The 22705-nt window shown below is 41.8% G+C and overlaps 1 protein-coding gene across 5 annotated transcripts in view; it reads left to right on the forward strand.

Annotated features, from left to right (window-relative positions):
- Positions 1–22705, forward strand: part of GRHL2 (grainyhead like transcription factor 2) — a 66470-nt gene that overhangs the window by 7435 nt on the left and 36330 nt on the right. For all 5 annotated transcript variants that reach the window (XM_021387379.1, XM_021387376.1, XM_021387378.1 and 2 more), the window contains exons 2-7: positions 3617–3806; positions 6528–6595; positions 8101–8485; positions 11520–11572; positions 14887–15040; positions 17831–17942. In XM_021387379.1, the coding sequence (XP_021243054.1) occupies positions 3617–3806; positions 6528–6595; positions 8101–8485; positions 11520–11572; positions 14887–15040; positions 17831–17942 (962 nt within the window). The remainder of the gene's footprint in view (positions 1–3616; positions 3807–6527; positions 6596–8100; positions 8486–11519; positions 11573–14886; positions 15041–17830; positions 17943–22705) is intronic.

Genomic DNA, 22705 nt, shown 5'->3' on the forward strand with positions numbered 1-22705 from the left:
TTGTGAGTTAATTTACAAATTGCATGGAGTTGTGTGAGATTTCATCCATAACAGGATTTTGTAGCCCCAAGTGCAGGCTGTTGAAAGTTCCTCATCTGCAGTCAGAAGGAGGACTTGAAAGGCCAAGCCCTTAATGTGTTGCCATTGGGGTGGCTGGGTCCTGTACAATGTTCCTCTCCAACTCGTGTTGCAGGACTCCAGTAACTGCAATGAGACAAAGCAAGCACAATTTTGGATGTCTCTATTTATAATCTACACTTGCAGAATCTAGTTTCATAACATTCAGTATTCTTTTTCTTAAAGTATGTTCAACAATATCAGTTTACCAGGTACAGAAATCACTGGTACCGATATGGAAATCCTAGAGATTTCTTTTTTTAGGAGCAAAGCATTCAAATTGCATAAGCCTGATACAAACTAGAATATTGCTACTAAGCAGTCTGGAGAAGAAGATTTTGCAAATTGATGTTGTGTCACGTTTAGTCTTGACATAAATACTGAAGTGTCGGGGTAGTCTGGCCCCTCAGCTAGCCCACGCCTCAGAAAATGCCGCCATCCTTACGCATCTATAGACTTAGAAAAGCTCTTGGCATTCACTAGCAGCTCATGGGATGGCTGGAAAGGAAACTAGTGGCTTTCACTTACTGGGTCTCGTCACTTGCCAAGTTGCATCTCTGCAGTAGACGTGGTGCAATGTTGGAGTGCGTGGGTGTGCTGCTGGCTCTGGCTGCTTAGCACGTGTCCTGGTGGTGGGCAGGCCTGCATCCAGGAGGGCATGGCTGGGGCTGGGCTACGTCTTGCCTACTGGCTTGCACGGGAGCCTCGGGAGGCTTTGATGTGCCTGGTGTTTGCTGCTCTTGCTGTTCTTTCTAGCTGATTGAAGGGGATGTTATAAAGTATGGCTCTTTTGGTTAGGGGGGGCTGGTCTCCTTGGATCTGCGCCTCTGTCACATCTGGCTGACCTGGTCCTGAAGGTTCGGGAGCCATGGAAAAGGAGAGGGAACGTGTGCACACATGGCAGCCTTGGTTCTCCAGGCAAACATTCCCTCCGCCCAAACGACCTTAATTAATAGAGAAGTTTTCTTAAAGCGAGCTCGGTTGTTTTGGCTGAGTGCTTTGCGTACAATCTTTGAAATGATTGACTATGTTAAATCATGATAATTAGGTCTGACCATTAACCTCCCACAAAGCTGATTACAGCTGGAGGCAGGTGGGGGGGGAAGAGGAAGTTTTCTATTTTTCTTAGTGCTTTTGTTTCAGTCTGTTTGCAGAGTAAACACAACGAGCGCATGGGTTGATTAGCTGCAGACCATCTCTCTAGTCGGAGAAGGTTACTGAGTTTTTAAATGTGAAAAATTGGGGTTTAGGGAAAATGTGCTCTGGGAGGCCGTGGGCCTGTGCACACATGGCTTTGTGGTGCCCGCCTGCTGACGTGCAGGCTGCTTGCTCAGGAGCTCCTGTACCTTCGCTTCCCAATGCAGTCACCCGTGACACCTCTGCGGGACGGTGCCATCTTCCGATTGCTGTAGGATTGGCTTTGCTGAGCTGGGGCAGCGCGGAGCAGCTCCTCCCCTCCAGCATTTCTGCGGCTGAGCTCAGTGTGGCTGTTAGAAGGCGCTTCCAAAGGGCACCTGCCGTCTGCCTGCAGCGCTCGTAAAGCAGTTATGACTGTCGTGTGGGTAATAGAGCGCGGTGCAACCAAAGGCAGTGCTGACGGTGAGCTGCAGGCACTCGGGGCGAGCGGGACGTTGTGTGCTGTGCAGCGCCAGTGCTGCAACTGAAGGGGAGCTTTGTTGAGGAAAGGAGAATCCTTGCATGGAAAATGAGCAGTGAGCCAGAGAGAATTGGCTATTCCAGAGCGGGAACAGGCCTTCAGCCACCCCTGGCACGAACAATGGGGCCGCTGCAAATCTGATTTGAGCCGCTAACAATAACGCATTGAAAAGGAAAGCAGACCTCGCAGGTCTCTCTGTCTTTCCCTGGGTCCCTACTTTGTACTTTAGCTTTTGTTTGCTCTAGCAAACCCACAGCAACGCAAATCTATGTGTGAGTACAGGGAGGGTGAAAAGCCTTAGAACAGACAGCAAAAGGTCAGGCAGAAAGAAAGGCCCTCGGGAAAGAAGGGGAGCTTCCAAAACTCCGGGTATTTCAGATGAAAGGAGAATGTAACCTGAACTGTAATCACTGCGTGTATTTTGTCCTGCTATGAAATACTCTCTTACCCCAGAATTCATAAAACTGCTCCACGTATCACGTAGATTATTTTGTTTTTCATTAAATAAAGAAGCCTGTAGCCAGTGTTCCTGCACCGTGGAGATAGCGATCTCTGCCACCCCCTCCTCTTCCCCGCAGGCCAGGGCTCACGCTCTGCTTCATGTAGAGCCCGTGGCCGAGATCAGGCAGTGGGGGCTGCGGGTCCTGGGGCTCCCTGCAAACAGGAGCTGCTGCACAGCCCTCCCTGGGCACTGTGCGGCCACCATGGAATGGGCTGCACAGCTGGCATTGTGGTGGCTACAGGGGAGCAAAAAGGAAAGACTGGATACTGGACGGGTGCAAGTGGAAGATAGCAAGAAATGGCTTCCAAAAAGCCACAGTGTATTCAATTATTTCATAGCCTTTGCAGCTTTTGGATTTGTGTGGGATAATGTGTGAAAAGTTTCATTGGGATCTGCGTAACTTGAACCATACATCTGGGCAATGCTCTTGTATGCGCAGCGAGCACCCTCTTCTTTCAGCTGTTGCCCCGCCTGTCTGTTCTGCTGTCTTGTGTAATAGGAATGCTCCTTTTTTTTTTTAATCCACAAGACTATTGAACATTTTTACAAAAGCAGATACAATTATCTTCATTTATGTTTCCATTACACTGGAAATTCCAGCCACATCTGCAGCAGAATAACCTCTCCCATTAGACTTGCTGGCACTGGTCAGTTTATACTACTTTCCGGATGGAAGAAACTGCTCTGCTGCTAATCCCACTTACTAATGGTCTTGTATATATTTACAATGGATCTGTAACTACATCTGATGAGTGACAAAGTGGGAACTGAGCCCAAATACGTTGACTCATTGTATTCCATCCACTGGACCCTTTGCTTATACCTTTGTTATTGAAAACCTGTCTGAAATTATTGATGAATTGCATTCCACAAGCAGAAAATAGCTCAATTATACGGTGTACTCAGTTATTAAAAACTGAACCAGACCCAGTTTAGATGAACACCAGACTAGCATTACATACATTTTACTTTTTTTTTCTGTTTGTGTCTTATTGTATCTGATTTCAGTTAATTTCATTTTTCCTAATCAAGTGTACATCTAACAAAAATATTGGTGCAAAATTGTTCTCGTATTGTAACTTCCTTTTTTTTTTCACAAATAGTTTTAAAATATCTCAATAACTGTGTTAGTAAAAATACATTCGCATTATTATCAGGGGTTAAGTTCTGAAGATACCTAATACTGTTAAATATTTGTGTCACCAACTTTATTACAGAGGTACTTGCTTGATGTAACATTTTGCTTTCATTTAGCTATGTGATGTTCTTTAACGTGCCTTGTGAATGACAAATAAAGTAATTCCTCCTGGATCACCATTTTATTCTTCCTGTCTATGCAGTAACAAGCGACTTGTGGCCTTAGTGCCAAATGACACTTCATTCAACACCAGACGAGCCTACACCAGCGAAGATGAAGCCTGGAAGTCGTATTTGGAGAATCCCCTAACAGCAGCTACCAAGGCCATGATGAGCATAAATGGTGATGAGGACAGTGCTGCTGCCCTTGGCCTATTATATGACTATTATAAAGTAGGTAACTCCCATCGGTATTCCTCCCTGCTGCACTGGCAGGGGCCCACTCTTATGAGGCATCAAAAGAGCCAGTTTTCAAAGACAGAACTCTCTACACCTTGTTTTATCTCTGATACTAGCATCAAGTGTCCTTTCCACTTCAGGAAGCATCCCTGAGGCTGTTTTGATGTGTTTAGTTCTGGAGAGAAAAAACAAAATCAGAATTCTTGTATCAAATGTACAGGCATGATTTCTTCTACAGTACTGCATTCTTCCTCTTACCTTGGAAGAGCCTTGGATGAATAAGCTCCCTTTATTTGGTGCTCCTATACTTGCAATATTAATTTAAAAAGTGGAAAAAAAGGAGGCCATGCCCATCTGTAGGTTTGTCTGCTTTTTTGCTTCATTCCACAGATGTTTTAGTTTGTTCTTTGGCGCGAGTATCTCTCATCTGACAGTTTCCCATGTTATTTGTATTTGTACAATGATTGCAGTAGGCTGTGTACAAACATACAGTGAGGCCTAGCCCTTGCACTCGAAGTTTGCAGTCTAAATAGGAAGGTGAAGAACAGAAATGGAGCTGGACACAGAGCTAACTCAAGGTACAGGGTAGGCATTTACATACAATTTCAATCTGTTTGCTGGTTTTAAGCCCAGGGCTTCATCTTCCACTTTGAAACCAGATTTCTTTTTTATGTATTTCATAATTTAGGGCTATGCCCAAGGATTCTGCTGAAATTGGAGGAGAGCCCTACAGGCTGCATTTCTCTGTAATGCGGAAATGTCACTCTGAAAACCAGGCTGACCTCTTTATATTCTGGAATCAGAATCCGTGATGCCTACTAAACACTAAAATCTGAAAGTGTGCTTTTCACTTAAACTACCTTCATACTTCTCAAGCCACCGATGTCTGATGTGAACAGATGCCTGTCTTTGAAAGCCAGCAGAATAATGCCAGCTCTGCTCTTAATTTATGAAGAGGTGGCAGGGATGGAAATTGAAAATGGAAAACCTCTGCTGTTAGTATTTATTAGCATAAATGCTTTTAGAGGATGGGTTTCTCAGTCTCTGCTACAATCATTAAATGGGTGTTCAGGAGAAGAGTTTGTAGGCAAGATGCCATATGCCAACATTAGTGTTAAATATTGTTTTATTTCATTACTGATTGTATTTCAAGAGGTGTTCCATTCTTTTGTCTGTTGCAATCAGTAGAGAAGGGCTTTTCCCAGTGAGAAAGAGGAACGGTCCTGTTCTCTGCTTACAGAATTACCAGAGTCTGTGAAGTTAATGTGGACTCATACAATTCAGGATGTGTACGTCCATCTGGAGTACTGGCTTCTGTCCTAGCTGTACCCCCGTATCTAGCAGTTCATTACTCTGCTGGATTTTTTGTATAAAAACAGAACAGCCCTTTCCCTTCCCAAAACAATGTTCTGGTAAACATGTCTGTCCCCAGTTCCAGACAGTTGCAAGAGCCCCAGGGGGTTCAGATGGAATAAGCTGTGTTAATCTCAAAGCCATTTCCAGCATTCAGTAATTGCCACTTCTGTCTTAAAGTGAGAAAAAAGGATTGCTCTTGATGATGCTCTCAAACGGGAAGTTAAAACCTAGCTTCAAGCTCTGTGCTGCACTGTGAATTCGCAGAGGAGGACTTCCCATACGCAAGACTCTTGAATTGCCCTTATTTGTCATCTGGTTCGTTTATTCTGATGTGCTGGTAATGGTGTGTTTTTTTTGAAGTGCTTTTCCCAGTCCGTAGGAATTATTAGAATGTAACTCTGTTTTTTCCATCTCCTTCTTCTTCTATGGATATTTATCTAAACACAGACCCCCCTTCGGGGATAAATATGTGAATAGGAATCAGGCTCTGGCTGGCACTTGTGGACTCTACTGTGGTCTTGCAGATACCATTGATGTTAACCTTAGGTACTGTAGTGCACTGTAATTTTTTTTTTTTTGTCTAAATTGAGGTGTTAGTTCCAAAATTGCTGGTTCAGCAACAGCCATGGCAGCAACTTTGCCCTTGGTGATTTCATTTCTATGCTGACTTCAGAAAACGAGTATGTGGGAATCTGTAAGCCATTTGGTGTCTATTTGAGTCTGTCTGGGGGCCAGATTTGACTTAATTCTCCTGGCTGCCATTGCACTCAGCAAAGCAGAAGTCGGTGTTCTCTGATGATGTGCCAGCATGCCCTGACCTCTTCTCATGTTAGTGAAGAGACAGATTTGTATGCATCCCCTGGTACAAGTTCTGCATCCTTCTGACTGCTCTGTAACAGGAGGACCTCACAGCTGGCTCTTGTGGTTTAATTGAAAACCCTACTTCCTCTGAGCTACAAGGGTCTCTGCACAGTGCTCATCAAAGCATCCCCTTTTCATTCTCATCATTTGTTAAGCAATGAAAAGTGCGTGGGTCTGTGTGTTTGGGAATGTAAGCTTGGATTTTGACATAGCTTTAACCTAGTTTGATATTCCCGAGAGAGACATGTAGGAAAGAGCTTTGCTCCAGGTTTATGTGCCCAAAAACTAGAAAAAAGCCCCACAATCTCTACATTTTTTCTCTTTGGAAATTATCTTCCTGTTCACAGTAAGTATCCCAAAGAAAAACAGCTCCTTGCATCTGTGTATTAGACAACACTGATGCATGTAGGTTTTTCTAGCTGTTACAGTAGAGCTATCTGAAATTGCAAGTACCTGACAGTTGCATTTACCTGACCCCATGCCTGATGTTGTTCTCAGGTTCCCAGAGATAAAAGGCTGCTGTCTGTTAACAAAGTGAATGATAATCAAGAAGACCAAGATAAAAGGTACAGTATTATTCAAAAGCATACACCCAGATACTGACAGTGTTGATCAGTTGTGAACTGAAGGAACAGTGATAACTTGAAGGTCTATGGGTTTCTTCCAAAAAGATACAAGAATGAAGACTATCTGGGGAAGCAAACTTTACTCCTTATTACTTTTAATTTATTAAAAAATAGAGCAGGATTATTACATATATAATTTGCAAAGTAGCAGAAAGTTTCCTGACTTTTGTTTTGTTCTTCCTCTGCTGCTGAGATTAGTAAAATCAGATTGTATTGACAGTTGGCTATTGGCTGCTTTTCCCTCAATTTTCTGAGAGCAGAAACAGAGTAGCTTGTCTTCAGTAACACAGTGTGTATAGTTTTATTTGACATAACTGAATATCTACCCGTAAACAAATAAAGTAACTGTTAAAATCATTCCCTGAGAAGTTTTTGTCACTCCTCTCAGATTTCAGCCCTCCTTGGCAGGCTAAAAGTTGTAGAGTCTGAGGAACCTGATTCATGTTTTTATTTAGACCTATACACATGGGAGGGTATATGTTTAAGGAGAAATAACTAATTTTTTGCTATGCAGTTTCTCAGTGTAGCTAATTTAGGACAACCCTATACATCTGTACTAATTGTGTTAGGTGAAACTTTAAAATAGTTAGTAGTATAAATTCACTGTTTCAAAACAGAATGTGAAAGTTTTTTGAGGAAGAGTTTTACTTCTGCTAACCCCAAAGAAATTCCAAAGTTGGGTGTGATTGTCAAAACTGGCCTCAAGTGGAAAGCCTGAAGAGAGAGGAACCCTAATGTCAGAACGCATTTCCTGGGTTGAAGACAAAGCAGAATGTTAGACCTACTGAAAGGTTTATAGGTTAACAATTTTATGTCAGTGCAACTCCTGTGAACAATCTGATTGTTTTCAACAGTGACCACAGGCAGAGATGTGGGAATGCTGCTGGAGGTTACCTTGCAGCCATGATCTCGTTACTGATCTACTCTGATACAATAGGATTCCTGTGCTTGTTCTTTCAGAAGAACATTGGTACCCGAGTCACACAAGCAGTAGTGTCTGGAAAGAGCATACAGCATATGGATTTTGCTGTTCCTGCTATTTCACATGCAAATTATCTACTGTTAGTAATCCATACCTTGTGTTACTCTTTATGCCTTTTTGTGCCTAAGGGTTGTTGCACGGGTAGATTGACTTTCCATCCAAATTATAAGACAAGGCAAGTGTAATCCCAGATAGGCAGGATTTATCATAGCAAGTCCTACAAATTATAGGTCAAATAAATTGTATCATCTCTCCCAAGCTGTTAAAGAGTTCGGGGACCTCTCTGCCTGCTTCACCGTGTCGTGTGCCTAGGATTTGTTAATGTACTACTTGTTATGGCAATGGCTTATCAGAGTTGAAAGCACACAGATCTCCTTCCCTGCCATCTAAGGTCATTAAGCTATTTAAGGAGGAGATTTACTTTATCAGGACAGTTCATAATGTTTTTGTTTTTGTCTCACAGAAATTGTCTCAGTTCCACAGAAGCTCAGAGTAATCTGAGTGGGGGAGAGAACCGTGTGCAAGTCCTGAAGACGGTGCCCGTTAACCTTTCCTTGAACCAAGACCCATTGGAGTCATCCAAGAGGGAGTACAACACAAATGTGTCTGGCAGCTCCACACCAATTACGGGGACTGCAGTGACTGTGATAAAAGCAGAAGAGTTCACCCCGGTTTTTATGACCCCACAAGCACACTATACAAGAGGAGAAAACGAGGAGCACCGAGGGGTTATCTTTGAACCATATGAAGTGTCCAACATTGCTCCCCACACCAATTATCTCAAAGATGACCAGCGCAGTACTCCTGACAGTACGTACAGTGACACCTTCAAAGATGGAGGAACAGAAGTAAGTTTTTGATCTCAAATTAGCATCTAAGAACTCAATAAAAAGCTGTAAACAAGATAAGGGATTTGAGCTTGTAAGGAAGATAAGGAGACTTGAGCTATCCACAAAGGCCATTAAAAGAACAGTAATGTTGTTTTCAACAGATTCAACTCTCCTCTTTGCCGTGTTCCTGTCTGTTTGTGCTGATTGTAGGGGAAAATCATGAAGTGTTTCAGAAGACAGTTTTTAAGTTGTTTAGTGGAAACTTGAAGAGTAACAGATACGGATCTTTTGTCTTGGAGGATGTTGTAGCAAGCAGAGGATGGTTACCATTCGGAAAGAAGATCAGTTGTCCATTAACTAGATCTGCCTTTAGACCTTTTCCTGACTGTATGAAACAGCAGCCATTTTGTAATTGGGAAATTCTTGATGTTCTTCTGAAAGTGCAAATGAGAAATGTTCATCTCTGCTGCTAAATAAACCTAACTGATTTAAAAGTTGTCCATTACACTAAGCTCTGCTCTCCAACATGGCCAAGGAGGTGAAACTAGTGGGATTAGGTGACTAGAGGGGAATGGAGAGGTTAAAAGCCAGGGAAAGACTCAGATGCATGTGTATGTAGGGGAATGATGAGGAGAAGAGAGAGAAGGAGCCACCTTGTCACTATTTTACACTGTTTTGCTGAGACAAAGTAATTATAGAAGTTGCCTTAGTATGGTAAGTACCCCCTGGCTGCTTTTGCCTCCAGCAGAATAGTACAAACAAGTCAGAACTGCAGAAAGGTAGAAATGGCTTAAGGCTGACAGTGCTTGTGTGAATAATTAGATGTATTAGGTGGTAAAACTCTCCTCAGATTTTCTCCTCTTCTGTGAAATGGTACAAGTAACAAATGAAAATATGAAACAAGCGACGTTAGGGGTAATTTGCTCTTACTGAGTGTTTGAGGGATTTGTTATGTGTTTGTGTACGTGTCTGTTAGAAAAGTAAGTTGTCTCCACACAAGCATCGTGGATGAGGACATCTGGAGCTGACATCCATTTCAAGATAGAGAAACACATTTAGGTCAACTAAATGAATAATTAATGAAATAATCTAGATTGCGAATGAAATATCAGTAAAATCAAACCTGGGATCAGAAACACAGTTCTGCATTATCAGATCACATTATTTCAGCTATTTTTCTTTGTTACTGGTTAATCACTTTTTATGGAAGTCTAGTGATAATGCACACATGGCTTTCCAGGGGAGCTGCAGCCCAGCAATTCCATTATGCTGATTTGTTAGAGGATGTCATGCTGAAAGTTACCCCAAAAGGCAGTCCATGCTGTGCACAGTGCTGTCAAGTATGCACAGTGGTTGTGGGCAGAAAGGGAACCTAACTCTTGCCTTGCATCCCAAGCTATGTGTTACGGTATCAGTAACATTTTGTTCAATGTTTTTTAAAGCTATTGGTTATTTACACAGTGACTTGTAAAGCAGTATGACATTTGTCATCTAGGCTTTCTCTGCAGCCTGTGGAGAAAGAGGCAGCTCACACCTGATTGCCAGAAATGGGTGGAATGAATTCCAGTGTGGCACCCACACCTCCATCTTCGTGTCACCTCTTACAGGGGGACTGAGCTTTAGCCAGGTCTCCTCTGTAGCTGCTTGAAATTTAAATGCTAATATGAGACAATCTTCATTGCAATTATCCCATCAGAGGTTAGATTTCTTATAGTAGTTAGTGCATGTGGATCCTTGACTTATGATGTTGAGGAAATACTCATGACTGATACGTAATAACTTTGCACTTCACTTGAATCAAACTGGGTATTGTGATGCTTCTGAAAACAAAACGGCTTTTCATTGCTGAGCCGTGATCACAAAAGAAGTCCTGGAAATTAAATGTAATAATCCATCAGTGACTGAGAATCACCAAAAATGTTAACTGCTCACATAGTAGAGTGCAAATGGGCTCATATTTTCAGGAAGGCGGAGTATAGATCCCTGCTTAGTCTGTGCAAAAAGACTTCATTTTTGAGAGTTCTATTTCTTGATGTAATTTTTGTTTTGAGAGATGTTTTCTTTTTGTAATGAGTGACTGAAAGTTTTACTTCATCTAGTAAAGTGTGCATTTTGCTCAAAGGAAATATTGTATTGAAGGCAAAATACCTTCACAGAACCACAGAATGGCTGAGGCTGGCAGGGCCTTCTGTGCCCCTCAGGCCCACCCCTGCTCCAGCGGGGACACCCAGAGCAGGGGGCCCAGGCCCACGGCCAGGCAGCCCCTGAACATCCCCAAGGAGGAGACCCCACAGCCTCTGGGCAACCTGTGCCAGTGCTCCGGCACCACACAGCACAGCAGTGCTGCCTGGTGCTCAGAGGGAGCCCCTGTGCTTCAGTTTGTGCCCATTGCCTCCTGTCCTGGCACTGGGCACCACTGAACAGAGCCCGACTGTCTTCATTGCCATCCTTCCTTCAGGTATTTATGGACACTGATGAGGTCATTCTGAGCCTCCTTTTAGCCAAGCTCTGTAGTCCCAACTCTCTCTGCCTCTTCTCACAGGAGACGTGCTCCACGCCCTTGATCAAAGCTTTAGCTTGCAGCACCACACCTATTCAAAGTAGCATACAGCAATCCAAATTTTTATCAATATTTATTTGTAAACCTTAAGGATAGCTGGCCACACATAATTTTTAAATAAAGCAAAACAAAAGACACTGTGAATTCTTGAGGAAAACTGTGATTTCTCCCGGAAGTCTGCTTATCTTTGAGATGGAATATGTTTTTACAGGTTTGTTTTAGAATAGATTAATGTGCAGACAGGGAGTACAATAAGGCAGAAGATGTTTTTCAGTTGCATTCCTGTAGGTTATGAAAAACTGTAAAAGCTTGGTGTAAATTAACTTTATCAATTCTAGTGTAAAGACAGTTTAGTCTTCAGTTTTTAGGGATTTCAATTTTATATGGCTGATGTTTTTTTCCAAACGGTTCTCAAGTAAACACAGTTTTGCTTTTGTTGATATTTTCTTTGTTTGTATCAAACTATACAAAATTGTTGTTTTTATTTTTCAGAAGTATCGCAGTGTGTCGGTGGGGGCTGAAGAATACATTTATGAACAAACAAGGTATGGCATAAGCTTTGAAATATGTTGGCCGGCATCACATAAGGGTGACCAAGGAAGTGCTCGCTCACCCATTTCCTACCCTCCTTTTGTCACCCTGGGGCACTTGCAAGCCTCTCTTGACACTGACCAGCATTGTTCTTCCCTTCTTCTCTGCATGTTAGCTTTCAAATCTGACCTGTGTATATCTTCACCTGTTATCTTACCCCTGGTTTGGGCTGTTACTCCTCTGGAAGCCCCGGAGTTACATGAGATTAAATCTGTTCAGGGAAACACTCCAGATAATGGGGCACGGCTTTGACAGCTGAGTCATGGAAAATCTTCCCCACCTTTTCAGGATGGCAGGATGCACAGCTCTGATGTGCGGGGTGGCTGAACTAGCTCCACTGGCCTTTTGAAATTTCTGTCTTTGTTTTTTTCCTTCCGGTTTTCTTAGTTACTCCTTGTAGGTTTTCTGGGAAACCCTCTGTCTTTTTACAATGCTTGTTATCATATTTTAAGTTTACCTATAAAATCAGTAAAGCATTCATTTTAAACCATGCGAAAAACTACGAGTTTTTAAAAGTTTTGGAAAAAAATAAAAAACCTGAAGTTTGAAAGGAATACTGACCTCCCTGCTAAGAACAGAAGAAGTGCATGCACAGAACTGGGCAGACACTGCACAGTCACTTAACTATGAGATATTGTTTTCAATAACATTTATAAGCCAATGCTTAATTTTAATCTCGTGAATAGTTCTGTTTATATCTGAGAGATTATACACATTTAAAAAAAACAGAAACACGCCTACGTTATTTTTTTTTCCTGGAGTAGGCACATGACTTCTTCTGTAGCAGAGGTTTCTTAGAACCTGAGCTTTTTTTCTGAGCAATATTAAAACAATCATTAACTTTGGTGAGCTTGGAACTGAATTGTTGTGTGGGCAGTACATATGAAGCAGATCTGTAGCAAAGAGTGCTGGTTTGCACTGTGTGTTTATAAAATCAAATCCTGAAGCATTGGCCTTGCTAACAGTTCTCAGGCATCTTGTCTGCTGTGGCCCAGGTCTGCTTTGGAGTGTAACCTCGAAATACACACTAAGGAAAGCAAAAGACTTCTTTCCTAGGAGTTCCATGGAAGTGGTAGGTGCTCAGACATTAAAGCTTCAGATTGAAAAAGAGTGATGAGTATGAAAGTAATTGAAGACCTGATATAAGAGTCCTTAACTACATGGACTTTAGTTAAGACCCATGGTGAGATTCAGAATAGTATTTTAACCGTTTGAATGGCTGAATTAAACTTGAAGTGTAATAGTAGTCTTCCAGCTATAGTGCATGCACTGGTTTGCCATCTGGGAGCAAACAGAAATTTCCCAAGTGGTACCACAGAGAGACTGCACAACTGGCCAGGTGCAACCTGTCTGGGTTTACATTTCATAAAGTCTGTCTGAATGAAGTACACAGAATGCCAGAAAACAGAAGACCAGAGCATGATGGATAGTAGACACCTCAGTTGTGGCACTATGTGTCTGACTCTGGTTCCATACCAAGCCCCTCTAGCACATGTCCTGCTTAAGCCTTCTGTCTGCAGGGAGGTCTGGAGGGACATTTCCCAGAGCACTCAGAGCAGTTTGATGCACATTGTGCAATCTGCTTTGCCTTTGTGTGACACTAAATCAGAGGACGCACCCCACCACTAATGGGCAGTCAGTCTGTAGGATGAAATCATAGAACTATAGAACTGTAAAGGTTGGAAAACACCACTAATATCATCTAGTCCAACCATCAACTCCTCACCACCATGCCCACTAAACCAAGTCCCTCAGTGTCACATCTCCACATTTCTTGAACACCTCCAGGGATGGTGACTCCACCATCTTCCCTGGGCGGCCTGTGCCAATGCATCACCACTCTTTGTAAGAAGAAATTATTTATAGTATCCAAGCCAATGGCACAAATTAAGGCCATTACCTCTCATCTGAAGGCCTCTCTGAATGCTAGGACAGGAGAAGAGCTAGCCCTGTGGACCACCTCACTTTTAAGCAACTAGAAAAAAGACTGGATTTCCATTTATCAGCTAGATTAATAAGAAGCTCTTAGAAATTGCCTTCACTCTGGGTTGATACTAAACTGTCTTAAACCTCTTCCTTTGGATGGAAAGACAGTGGAGCAGGGCACTTTTAGTTCCACCCTCTCTTAGTGGGAATTTAAAATGTATTATTATACATACATTTTAGTGATTTTTTTTCCCCATTTGGTAGTTAAAAATGTTTTCTCCCTCATTTCTATATCGCTATGTCAGTGTTACGATGAGCAAAGAATATTTTAACTGGAAAGTTAAGGTTATACTTCTTTTAGACCAACACGTTCACTGTTTTAGTTCTGCTCAGCACTGTTTAAATGCTGTGCTGAATTAGAACCTTTGTGAAAATGCTTCGTCCATGTCCTCAGTTTGTGGGAACATCCTGCAAGTGACTCCTTGCATTAAGGTTCCCGTGGTGGCCAAATGCAGTTTGAAGAGATTTATTCTGCAAGGTTAACATTATTTTCCATTTAAGAGAATGCGAGGAGCTGCAGGCACAGTTTTTATTGGATTACTGCTCAAGCCTGTTATTGGAGGAGGCAGCTGGGAGAGGCTCTGTGAGGTTTGTGTTCAGCTAACAGTTCACTGTTAATTGAGCTTTAAACTTTTTGTGCTTTGAGACTTGCTCCTAAAAGTGAAAAGTACTAAAACTAGGTGTTTTCTTCGGATTCATTTTTAAAAGAAGACTTGTAAAACCTTAATTGCATATTTTCTTTAAATAAACAAACCTCCTGTCCCTTCTGTTTGTATTGCTTCTCTGCCTAGTGCTTGAAAATAGCAGCTGGACTTTCCATTCTTCATGTGCATCTTTTGCAGCAAGTTTTGTTCTGTTCTTACTGAATTCCTGTTTCTGTGGCACTACTAAGTGTAAATGTCTGTGGAGGTAGGTGATTTCCTAATAATACTTTAAATTGTGCTTTATTCCCTCTTGGCATTTGACACTTGCTGTGGGATATGTAGCTCTGTTCTTTACGATGGTTCTTGGTTCCTCTCAGAGAAAGTAAAGATCAGTTCTTTGATCCAAGAGACTTACAGTCTAGATAGTTTTGTGCTCAATTGCCAGACGTGATGAACTTGAGAGAAGAAATTTGCATTTTTCAATACCTCTGTGACGGTATTTTCCAGGCATTTTATTTGTTTGCTAAGCCTTACGCCGTGTGCATGTACTGTATGAAATATGTAATGTGTGGGGACAAAGAGAAAAGGAGAAAGTGATATGGATTTTGTTGTTGTTTCTTTCCCTGTCTTTTCAACAGCACTTTTCAGTATACACTAGAAGCTACCAAATCTCTGCGTCAAAAGCAAGGGGAGGGACCTATGACCTACTTAAACAAAGGACAGTTCTACGCCATTACACTGAGCGAGACGGGTGACAACAAATGTTTCCGGCATCCGATCAGCAAAGTCAGGGTATATTCCAACTTCTTTCCTAGATGGGAATGGAGCTCTTCATATAAATGTAGTTGTGGTTGGTTAGTTTTTAGTCTTTTTTTTGTGGAAGACGACAGAAAAAGCTTACTCTTATGCCTAGTGTGAAGGTGGGAGAGTTACGTTGCTGGTGGTCTCAAGTATTGGGGTTAATCAGTGAGTTAGGAGCTAATCAATTACATATGTGTATTTCTGCCTTAGTTTATGATTTTGACAGAATGATCGTTGCACAGATATTGCTGTTGACATTGGTGAACTTATTGCCCTGATTAAATAAAAATCAGAGAACTGCCACATTTGCTATGTAAGTCCATCTTTACTCGTGTACTTCAGCAGGTGCTCTCCAGTGTGTTTCAGATAAAATGTGAAGAACTGAAGTCGTCCTTTGTGACACCAATTTTTAAGTAGTTACACTGTTTAAGTGTGAGCTTTCACTTGATATTCACCTAGAAGTATGCCAAAACGGATGATTTACATCTCAGATTCTGAAAGCAAAACTGAAGCTGAGAGTTCAGCAACATCTGCCTAGTGAGCAGGCCTCCTCATTTCCCTGGTGATGTTTTTGAGTAAGCAAATCCTAACCCAGTAACCTTGAAATGAACAATGAGCCTTAGAGTCGATGCCCTGCAAATTTCACCCTGAAGCTGGAAGGGCTGCATATGTATGAGGCTGCAAAAGTGTTTCCATCCAAATAAATGTTCCTTAAAAATGTTGTGACTTTAGTCACAGGAACCAATGAAATCAACATGAGCAGTGAAGCAGACAACAGGCGGTATCATAGAATCATAGAATCATTTGAGTTGGAAGGGACCTTTAAAGGTCGTCTAGTCCAGCTCCCTTGTAATGAACGGGGACAACTACAGCTAGACCAGGTTGCTCAGAGGCTGATCCAGCCTGACCTTGAATGTCTCCATGGATGGAACATCTAGCACATCTCTGGGCAACCTGTTCTATATGCTTGTGTCATACATGACGTTTAGTGACATGCTTTCTAACAAGGGGCGATAATTTGTAAACCTGAATGGTAGTTAATTTTTGGCCTGGTTTCTTAAGGGCATGAGCTTGATGATGGTTTCACTGTTGACTGAAGCTGATATTAGACTTCTCTACTGCTGAAAAGTCTCTGCCTCTGACATCCACCCTTTGTAGCGCCAGTTCTGCCATTTCTACAGCTGATAAAGGAGTTGGGAATCTCACTGATCTGGCTGTAAGCTAATCCTCATAAATCTGATTCACTACATATTCACATGAGTTTTGAAGCAGCAGAAGAGATGGAATTTGTAAAGGAGAGATGAGACCATTTCTTCTAGCAGATACATGGTTTAAAGAAGATCACGAAATCACACACAACTTTCACAATCCTGTTGTGTTTACCAGGCACCCACTCAAGCAACTGATGAATTTATTGCCAATTTCATCCAAACCTGACAGAAGGGCAAGATATTTGAAGGTATTAAGCCTCTACAAGTTCTGTGTAAATGGTTCCTAGAGGAAAAAATAAAAAAGCTCTGCTTGATGTAAAGGCTACAGTCTTACAGTCTGAGCTGCCAGTTCTGGTTAGCGTACGAGCTGGCCAGCTAGCACATACCTGCTGGCCAGCCAGTACGCACACACGAACTCGAGACTCATCGATGTACTGCTTTTTGCCCATTCAGTGGTTAGACACAGAAGATGTAATGATGACGATTAGCTTTTGTAGGTGAAAGAAGGTCACAGAGCACATGAAGGGTTACAGTGGTGAATGTGCATGAGAGCATAGGTCATGAATCAGTTGTGATCCAGTTCCTTACTTAGGAAACAGTTTGTTGTTATTTTTATGAGCTTGGTGACTCAGTGTTAAAGGAAGAATGGGAACAAAAGATGTGTAAAAATGATTTTTTTTTGTTTTGTTCTCCATTATTTCTTTTCTTTGCAGGTTACCTAGCATGAGCATTCTTTCATTGTTTTGTATTTTTTATTTTCCTTGACTACAGCAGGGCTTTTAAAAAAAGCCTCTATTACTCATGTGAAGTTTTGTATAAAGTTTCAATCTGTTTCCCTTGAACCACGCAGTTTAAACAAAGGGGATCCAGAACTTGAACTGAAAAGCTCAGTGAAACTCAGTAAATATTCACACTGAGTTTGTCATTGCGTACATGTTTGCAAGAGTCTTGCTCCTATGAAGGACATTTGGACATGTTAAAACTGCATATTCATGGAAGAAGATGAAGAAAAGCATCAACATTGTCACCAGTCATGCTCAAATACTTACAGTTTGTGAAATAAAATTTGCTTAAGGTTTTACTACCTTTTTTTGTCAGGACACATTTATGTTACCCACAGAAGGCTTCTCCTTTTAACTCCCAAAAGCACAAAGATACCAAATGAGATTTCTCTCTGAAATTCTTGTTCCTCTGTAGCATTGTCACCAGTATCCCATGCACAACTAAACTGCCCTTTGAAAATCATAGAATCATAGAATCAGCTAGGTTGGAAAAGACCTACAAGATCATCCAGTCCAACCATCCACCTAATGTCACCCAAAATGTCCTGTCTTTGCACCCAGTAAGCCTGAGCCTGAGCTCCATAAAAACACAGCCACTATTTTAGAACTCTGTTTCTTTAGCTGTGAAATTTTACACGCAATTGCAGTATTGGACTGCAATAAAAACCACGATCTTTTACAACCCAAGTCCTGTGGGAGGGCGGTGACTGAATCATCCTTAGAACTATTGTGTTTCTGACTATTAATTACATATTAACTAATGCACTCTCTGCTGTTGATTTTCTTAGAGCGTGGTCATGGTTGTCTTTAGTGAGGATAAAAACAGAGACGAGCAGCTGAAGTACTGGAAATACTGGCATTCCCGGCAGCACACAGCAAAGCAGAGGGTCCTTGACATTGGTGAGTATGAGAGGATGTTTTGGAGAAGACTGCAGAGTGTGGAATTCTCTGCTACCTTTCACAGGAATGTGGTGGGATATGTTGGCAATGGCTGCATGGGTTACACCCTAACTTTTAGCAGTGACTTGTCCCTACCAGGAAAGACTGTATGGTCTACAAAGCAGGAAGGAGACTGCGCAGAAGGAAGAGTCCTCAGCAGTCACAGAGTAGAGCTTCTACTTGCAAATGTATTTAATAGTGTCCCCTCTCTTGCTGGGAAATCCATGTCTGTGCCTTCTCAGGAGTGGCCAGAGCATTTCCTTTTGCTTCTTGATGACTGGTCCGTTCTTTGATCCAATACCAGCCCACATGTTAGCTAGCCTGATAGAGAGGCTTTCAGGAAGGTGTAAATGTTTCAGGGCTGTGTTGCTGCAATGGCCTCACTGTTATGTAAGTGAAGCCTGAGACTCAAGATGCCATCGTTATGGTGACTGCAAATAAGCACCCAGGACTCCTGCACCACATGTTTTTGAGTCTTGTCAGTCTTGAAGAGAAGCAAGGGAGAAATGCTGAGCTCTGATGTGCTATCCTGAGAGACCTGTTTATTGTTCATCCCATCTAATTTACAAGCCTATTTCGATCGGAACTGCTCTATGTGCATGCTTGGGAGATTTGAACGAAGGAAGAACACATACCTGCTGCAAAGGAGCCTAAAGTTGAAATCTGTGGGAGTGTCTAGACATCAAGCACTTCTCCCCTCCCACGTACAGTTTACACATGCAGCAGCCATCTGCAGCTGATCCCTGTCAAAAGAGATGGTGAGACCAAAGCAGGCAATGTCTATCTTGTTTTCACTGCCTGAGGGAACCAAACTATTGAATGGCAGGAATGAAAGGGAGCAGGGGGGAGGGAAAGCAGAGAGAGAATACTGGGGAGCATATTGTAGGACATCATGGAGGACCAGACACCTCCAGCTCTGGGAATTGGTCCTGGAGTGGTCCTACTCATACAGTGCTTTTTGACTTTTGAATGCTGCACCCTCTGCTGAAGTTGGCATAAATCAGGCCTTTGGTCAAAGACTGGTCTTCTCTTCCAGCATCTCCTCAGTACCTCTTGTCTTACTGTTGTGGTTCTGGCTGAACAGTTCCCCCCAGCTTCTGTTTTCTGTATTTAAGGCAGTGAAACCTCAACTCCAGCCCAAATGACTCTTTTCATGACACATGGTAAAGGAGCCAATATGTCATATCACAGCTGTTTCTGAAAGCTGCCTTTGTGCTAGTCCCTACAAGCTTATGGTGCTAATACATACCTTTGAAGGGATGTGCCAGAGAGCTCCTTCCATTGCCGTGCCAACACCTTCTGGCGCTGCCACATCAGGGTTTCATCTGTGGTGTGCTGCACACATCAGTCCCCATACCCAGCGACTCGGCTTATGATGTATATTCTGTAAAACAGTGCTCTGAGCTGTGTGTTTACTTGTGTTAAAGCAAATGTCTTTTATGTTGCCGTTAATTTGAGGTGAAATAGATCTGTGGTGACTTTTGAGGCACTGTGGCATGTATCCTTTATTTGGACTGCAAACATGAGCAAAGTGCGGTGGAGTAGGAGTTTCTGATACAACACTGTCAGACCTGAGAACTGTAAGAGCACAGTTTGTTCACCTCAGCACTTTCAGATGAAAGGCCTGAATGCTGCTCAGTACTGCTGTCTTGAGAACTGCTGAAAACCAGCTCTAACTTAACCATGTACAGTGTTTTTTAAGCACATTTCCTTTAATTTAGGACTTACATTGTGGATATTGTTAGGATATAATGGCCCCAAGTGCATCTCCCGTATAAGCTGCATTTAGCAAAATCTTCCATTTTTCTTATGGATTGATCTAAATTGACTTTGCTTTGAGGGATAGGGCTTGATACCGCTGACCTCCAGAGTCCCTCCTAGCTTAAATCATCATGTCATTCTGTGTAGATTTTCCTTTGAGTTAAGAATTCAGCCCAAGGTGCTAGGAGAGCTCCTGTAAAGGAACACTGAATTAATGGCCACACCCTGTGTAGTTAATGGAGCGAATGAGGTGTTCATGAGCAAGATTACCAAGCACCAGGATACTCCCTGGGGAACCATTTAAAGGGCGGTGATGGAGTTTTGCTAAGGGCAGGGGCGTGCATCAGATCTGGCTCATCCTCAGGGGATGACCTGATGATCTCTGCTGGTAGCCCCTCTTCTTTGTTCTTTGGGCTCTCAATAATCAGCAGTATACAGAGAGTTACACAGCTGTTAGGCTCCTTTCAAACTATATGTCTGGGAATAGCCATTAACATGTGTACTTTATTCCACAAAGTTTATAAACATTAATATTATTATAACTTAATATTTGTAACATGTATTTAACATCTAAAGCATGATTTAGCAGAAAAAAAAATTACATGAATTTGAAATACTCTAGTTCTGTAGTCCTGCTATTCAGTCCTCAGGCAGGAATGACTCTGCTGCTTGTGCTGCTTCCTCAGTGGCACAGGTCTGCTAGTCTTCCTTCTGTGTATCCTGGAGATCAGAGGCAATAAAGCAGCTTATTCCCTCACTTCAGACATGCAAGAGTTACTGCTGTATTTGTTTTGCTTACTGTCTGGTGCTCTTTTTGATAGGAATGGTGGTTGAATGGATTAGATTCTGTGTGGATCTGCAGATGCATTGATATTTATAGGAGAAGTATATACTTAAATGTAAGTCCTTAGTGCTTGAAGGCTTAAGCAAGAAGGAAAGATGTTCTACAGAATTTAGGCTTTTTGCTGTTATGGATTTTTGTGAAGAGAGAGGCACTTTGCTGTTGTTACCAGCAGGAGTGAGAGAAATCGCTGAATTTCCCCACTGCTGTGCTATGACATTGAATCTCTTTTAAAAAGAAATGAGTAAAGAATGCAATATTACATTATATCAAATCAGAATCAGTACTGTAAATTAACAAATACTGGAGCAGCTTTCAACATGAACATAGATAGTGATTGTGGAAGCTTTAGGTTGGGATTATCTGTACTCCAGAGTTTTACTTATATATTTTCCAGGAAATATCGTATTATTTATGTGCTCAATAAAAAAGAAGCTACTACAATGGTATGTAGCACATGACAATTATTAGCCATTTATGTTGAAATTTGTCATTATTTAAAATGCAGCTTACCCACCAAAATAGGAAATAATTCCCGTAGAGCTGTTTTCTTGCATACTGAAGAGCCTTATTTTTCTTTTCTGGTAACTCACAGCAGTAGAAGAGAAACAATCATAGTCACACTAACAACTTTCAAATATCCTTGGATGTAAACGCTTTCTTAATCTACTGAGGATTTTTCTTTGCTTATCTGCGAATTGAAGGAAATGGGAAGGCATTCTGCTTTCAAGCAGCATGTCACATACACAGTCCATGGGATTTGTGTATGCCACTTGAGGAAGCAGGCGTGTGTGTTGGGGGAAGGGAAGGGCTGGTGGGATGCTCTGCTCTCACAGCCTTTTATGAGAAGAAAACACGTGTCTTTACAAGACATCTTGTTCATGTCTTTCCAAAGTGCACCTACACAGCCCGCCCATTTACAGCAGTCAGTTGCACGAGACACTTTCTGGTGAATCATAAATTTAAGGGGTGGGTGGATATGTGCAACTGAATGTTAAACTACTGATGTGTCTTCTAATTCCTCACATTTGCTTTCCCACACTGCATTCAGACAGTGAAGCCAATGACTTTGGTTAGAAAGGGAATCTGAGTTCACAGTGGGAATGAAGAACACTTCAGACACTCCCAAACGCCACGCACAGTTGCTGCATTGCCGAATGTCTTCTGCTGTGCCTGTGGTCAGAGCAGTGAATTCTCACCATATCCAAAATCCCTCATGGATCCCCGGCACAGTTTCACTTGCTCACTGAAATACCAGCTCTTCAGATGAGAGAAAGTATGGTAGTTGAATGACTCCCGTGTGTTAAATCATTCTCCTTGCAACAGTATTTTTGCTATAAATGCTTTTAAAACAGTTACTACCTATACATTGTTTTTAGAGACCAATTTTTGGAAGGGCAAAGGAAATTAATTTTGAAACTACTTGAGAAATGCATTCCATGTGTAGAATACAAAAATATCCTTTCTGTAACTGAATACAAAGCTGAGAATCAGCATACTTGTGAAGCGCAGATTTGGGTGAAAGTTAGAGTGATAGAGATTGCCAGGTTATGTAACTTGAGCTTCTCAGCACTGGGTTTGATTACAGCCCTCAAGGGATTCTGAGGAAATGTGTGGATCCCAAAGAAGGTTAATGCATTTTCATAGCGAATCTGGAGGTTCCTTTAATCAAGCAGACATTACCTCTTTACAAACAGGATCTTTTCTTAATCTGCCATCAAAGAGAACAAAGTGTGTTAAACTGGCAAAGGGAGCACAAAAGGGGACTTATCTTTGTTTTCAATTAAAGAAGAGTGCAAATTTCTTCCTTACATGCTTTTCTCACTGTTACTGTTTGGTTTTTTATTATTATTATTTAAATTTTTTGGTCATCTTTGAAATTCAGACTCCCTCCCTCTTGCTTTTTATTCCTTCTGTAAAGCTGCTTAATTGGTAATATAACATCAGCTGCCACTTGGAAGTAAGCGAGGAGAGGGTGCAGACAATTATGTTCAGACAATACATCTCTTACATTTTTTGTTGTCTGTTTTAGTATCATATATACTGTGCAGAAAGGATCTTTGTTTTGTTTTCATAGAGATGCAGCAGGCAGTGCAGTAATTCTTGGGAAAGTTGAAACTGT

The sequence above is a fragment of the Numida meleagris genome, chromosome 2, assembly GCF_002078875.1.
Source record: "Numida meleagris isolate 19003 breed g44 Domestic line chromosome 2, NumMel1.0, whole genome shotgun sequence".
In the NCBI taxonomy this organism is placed as follows: domain Eukaryota; kingdom Metazoa; phylum Chordata; class Aves; order Galliformes; family Numididae; genus Numida; species Numida meleagris.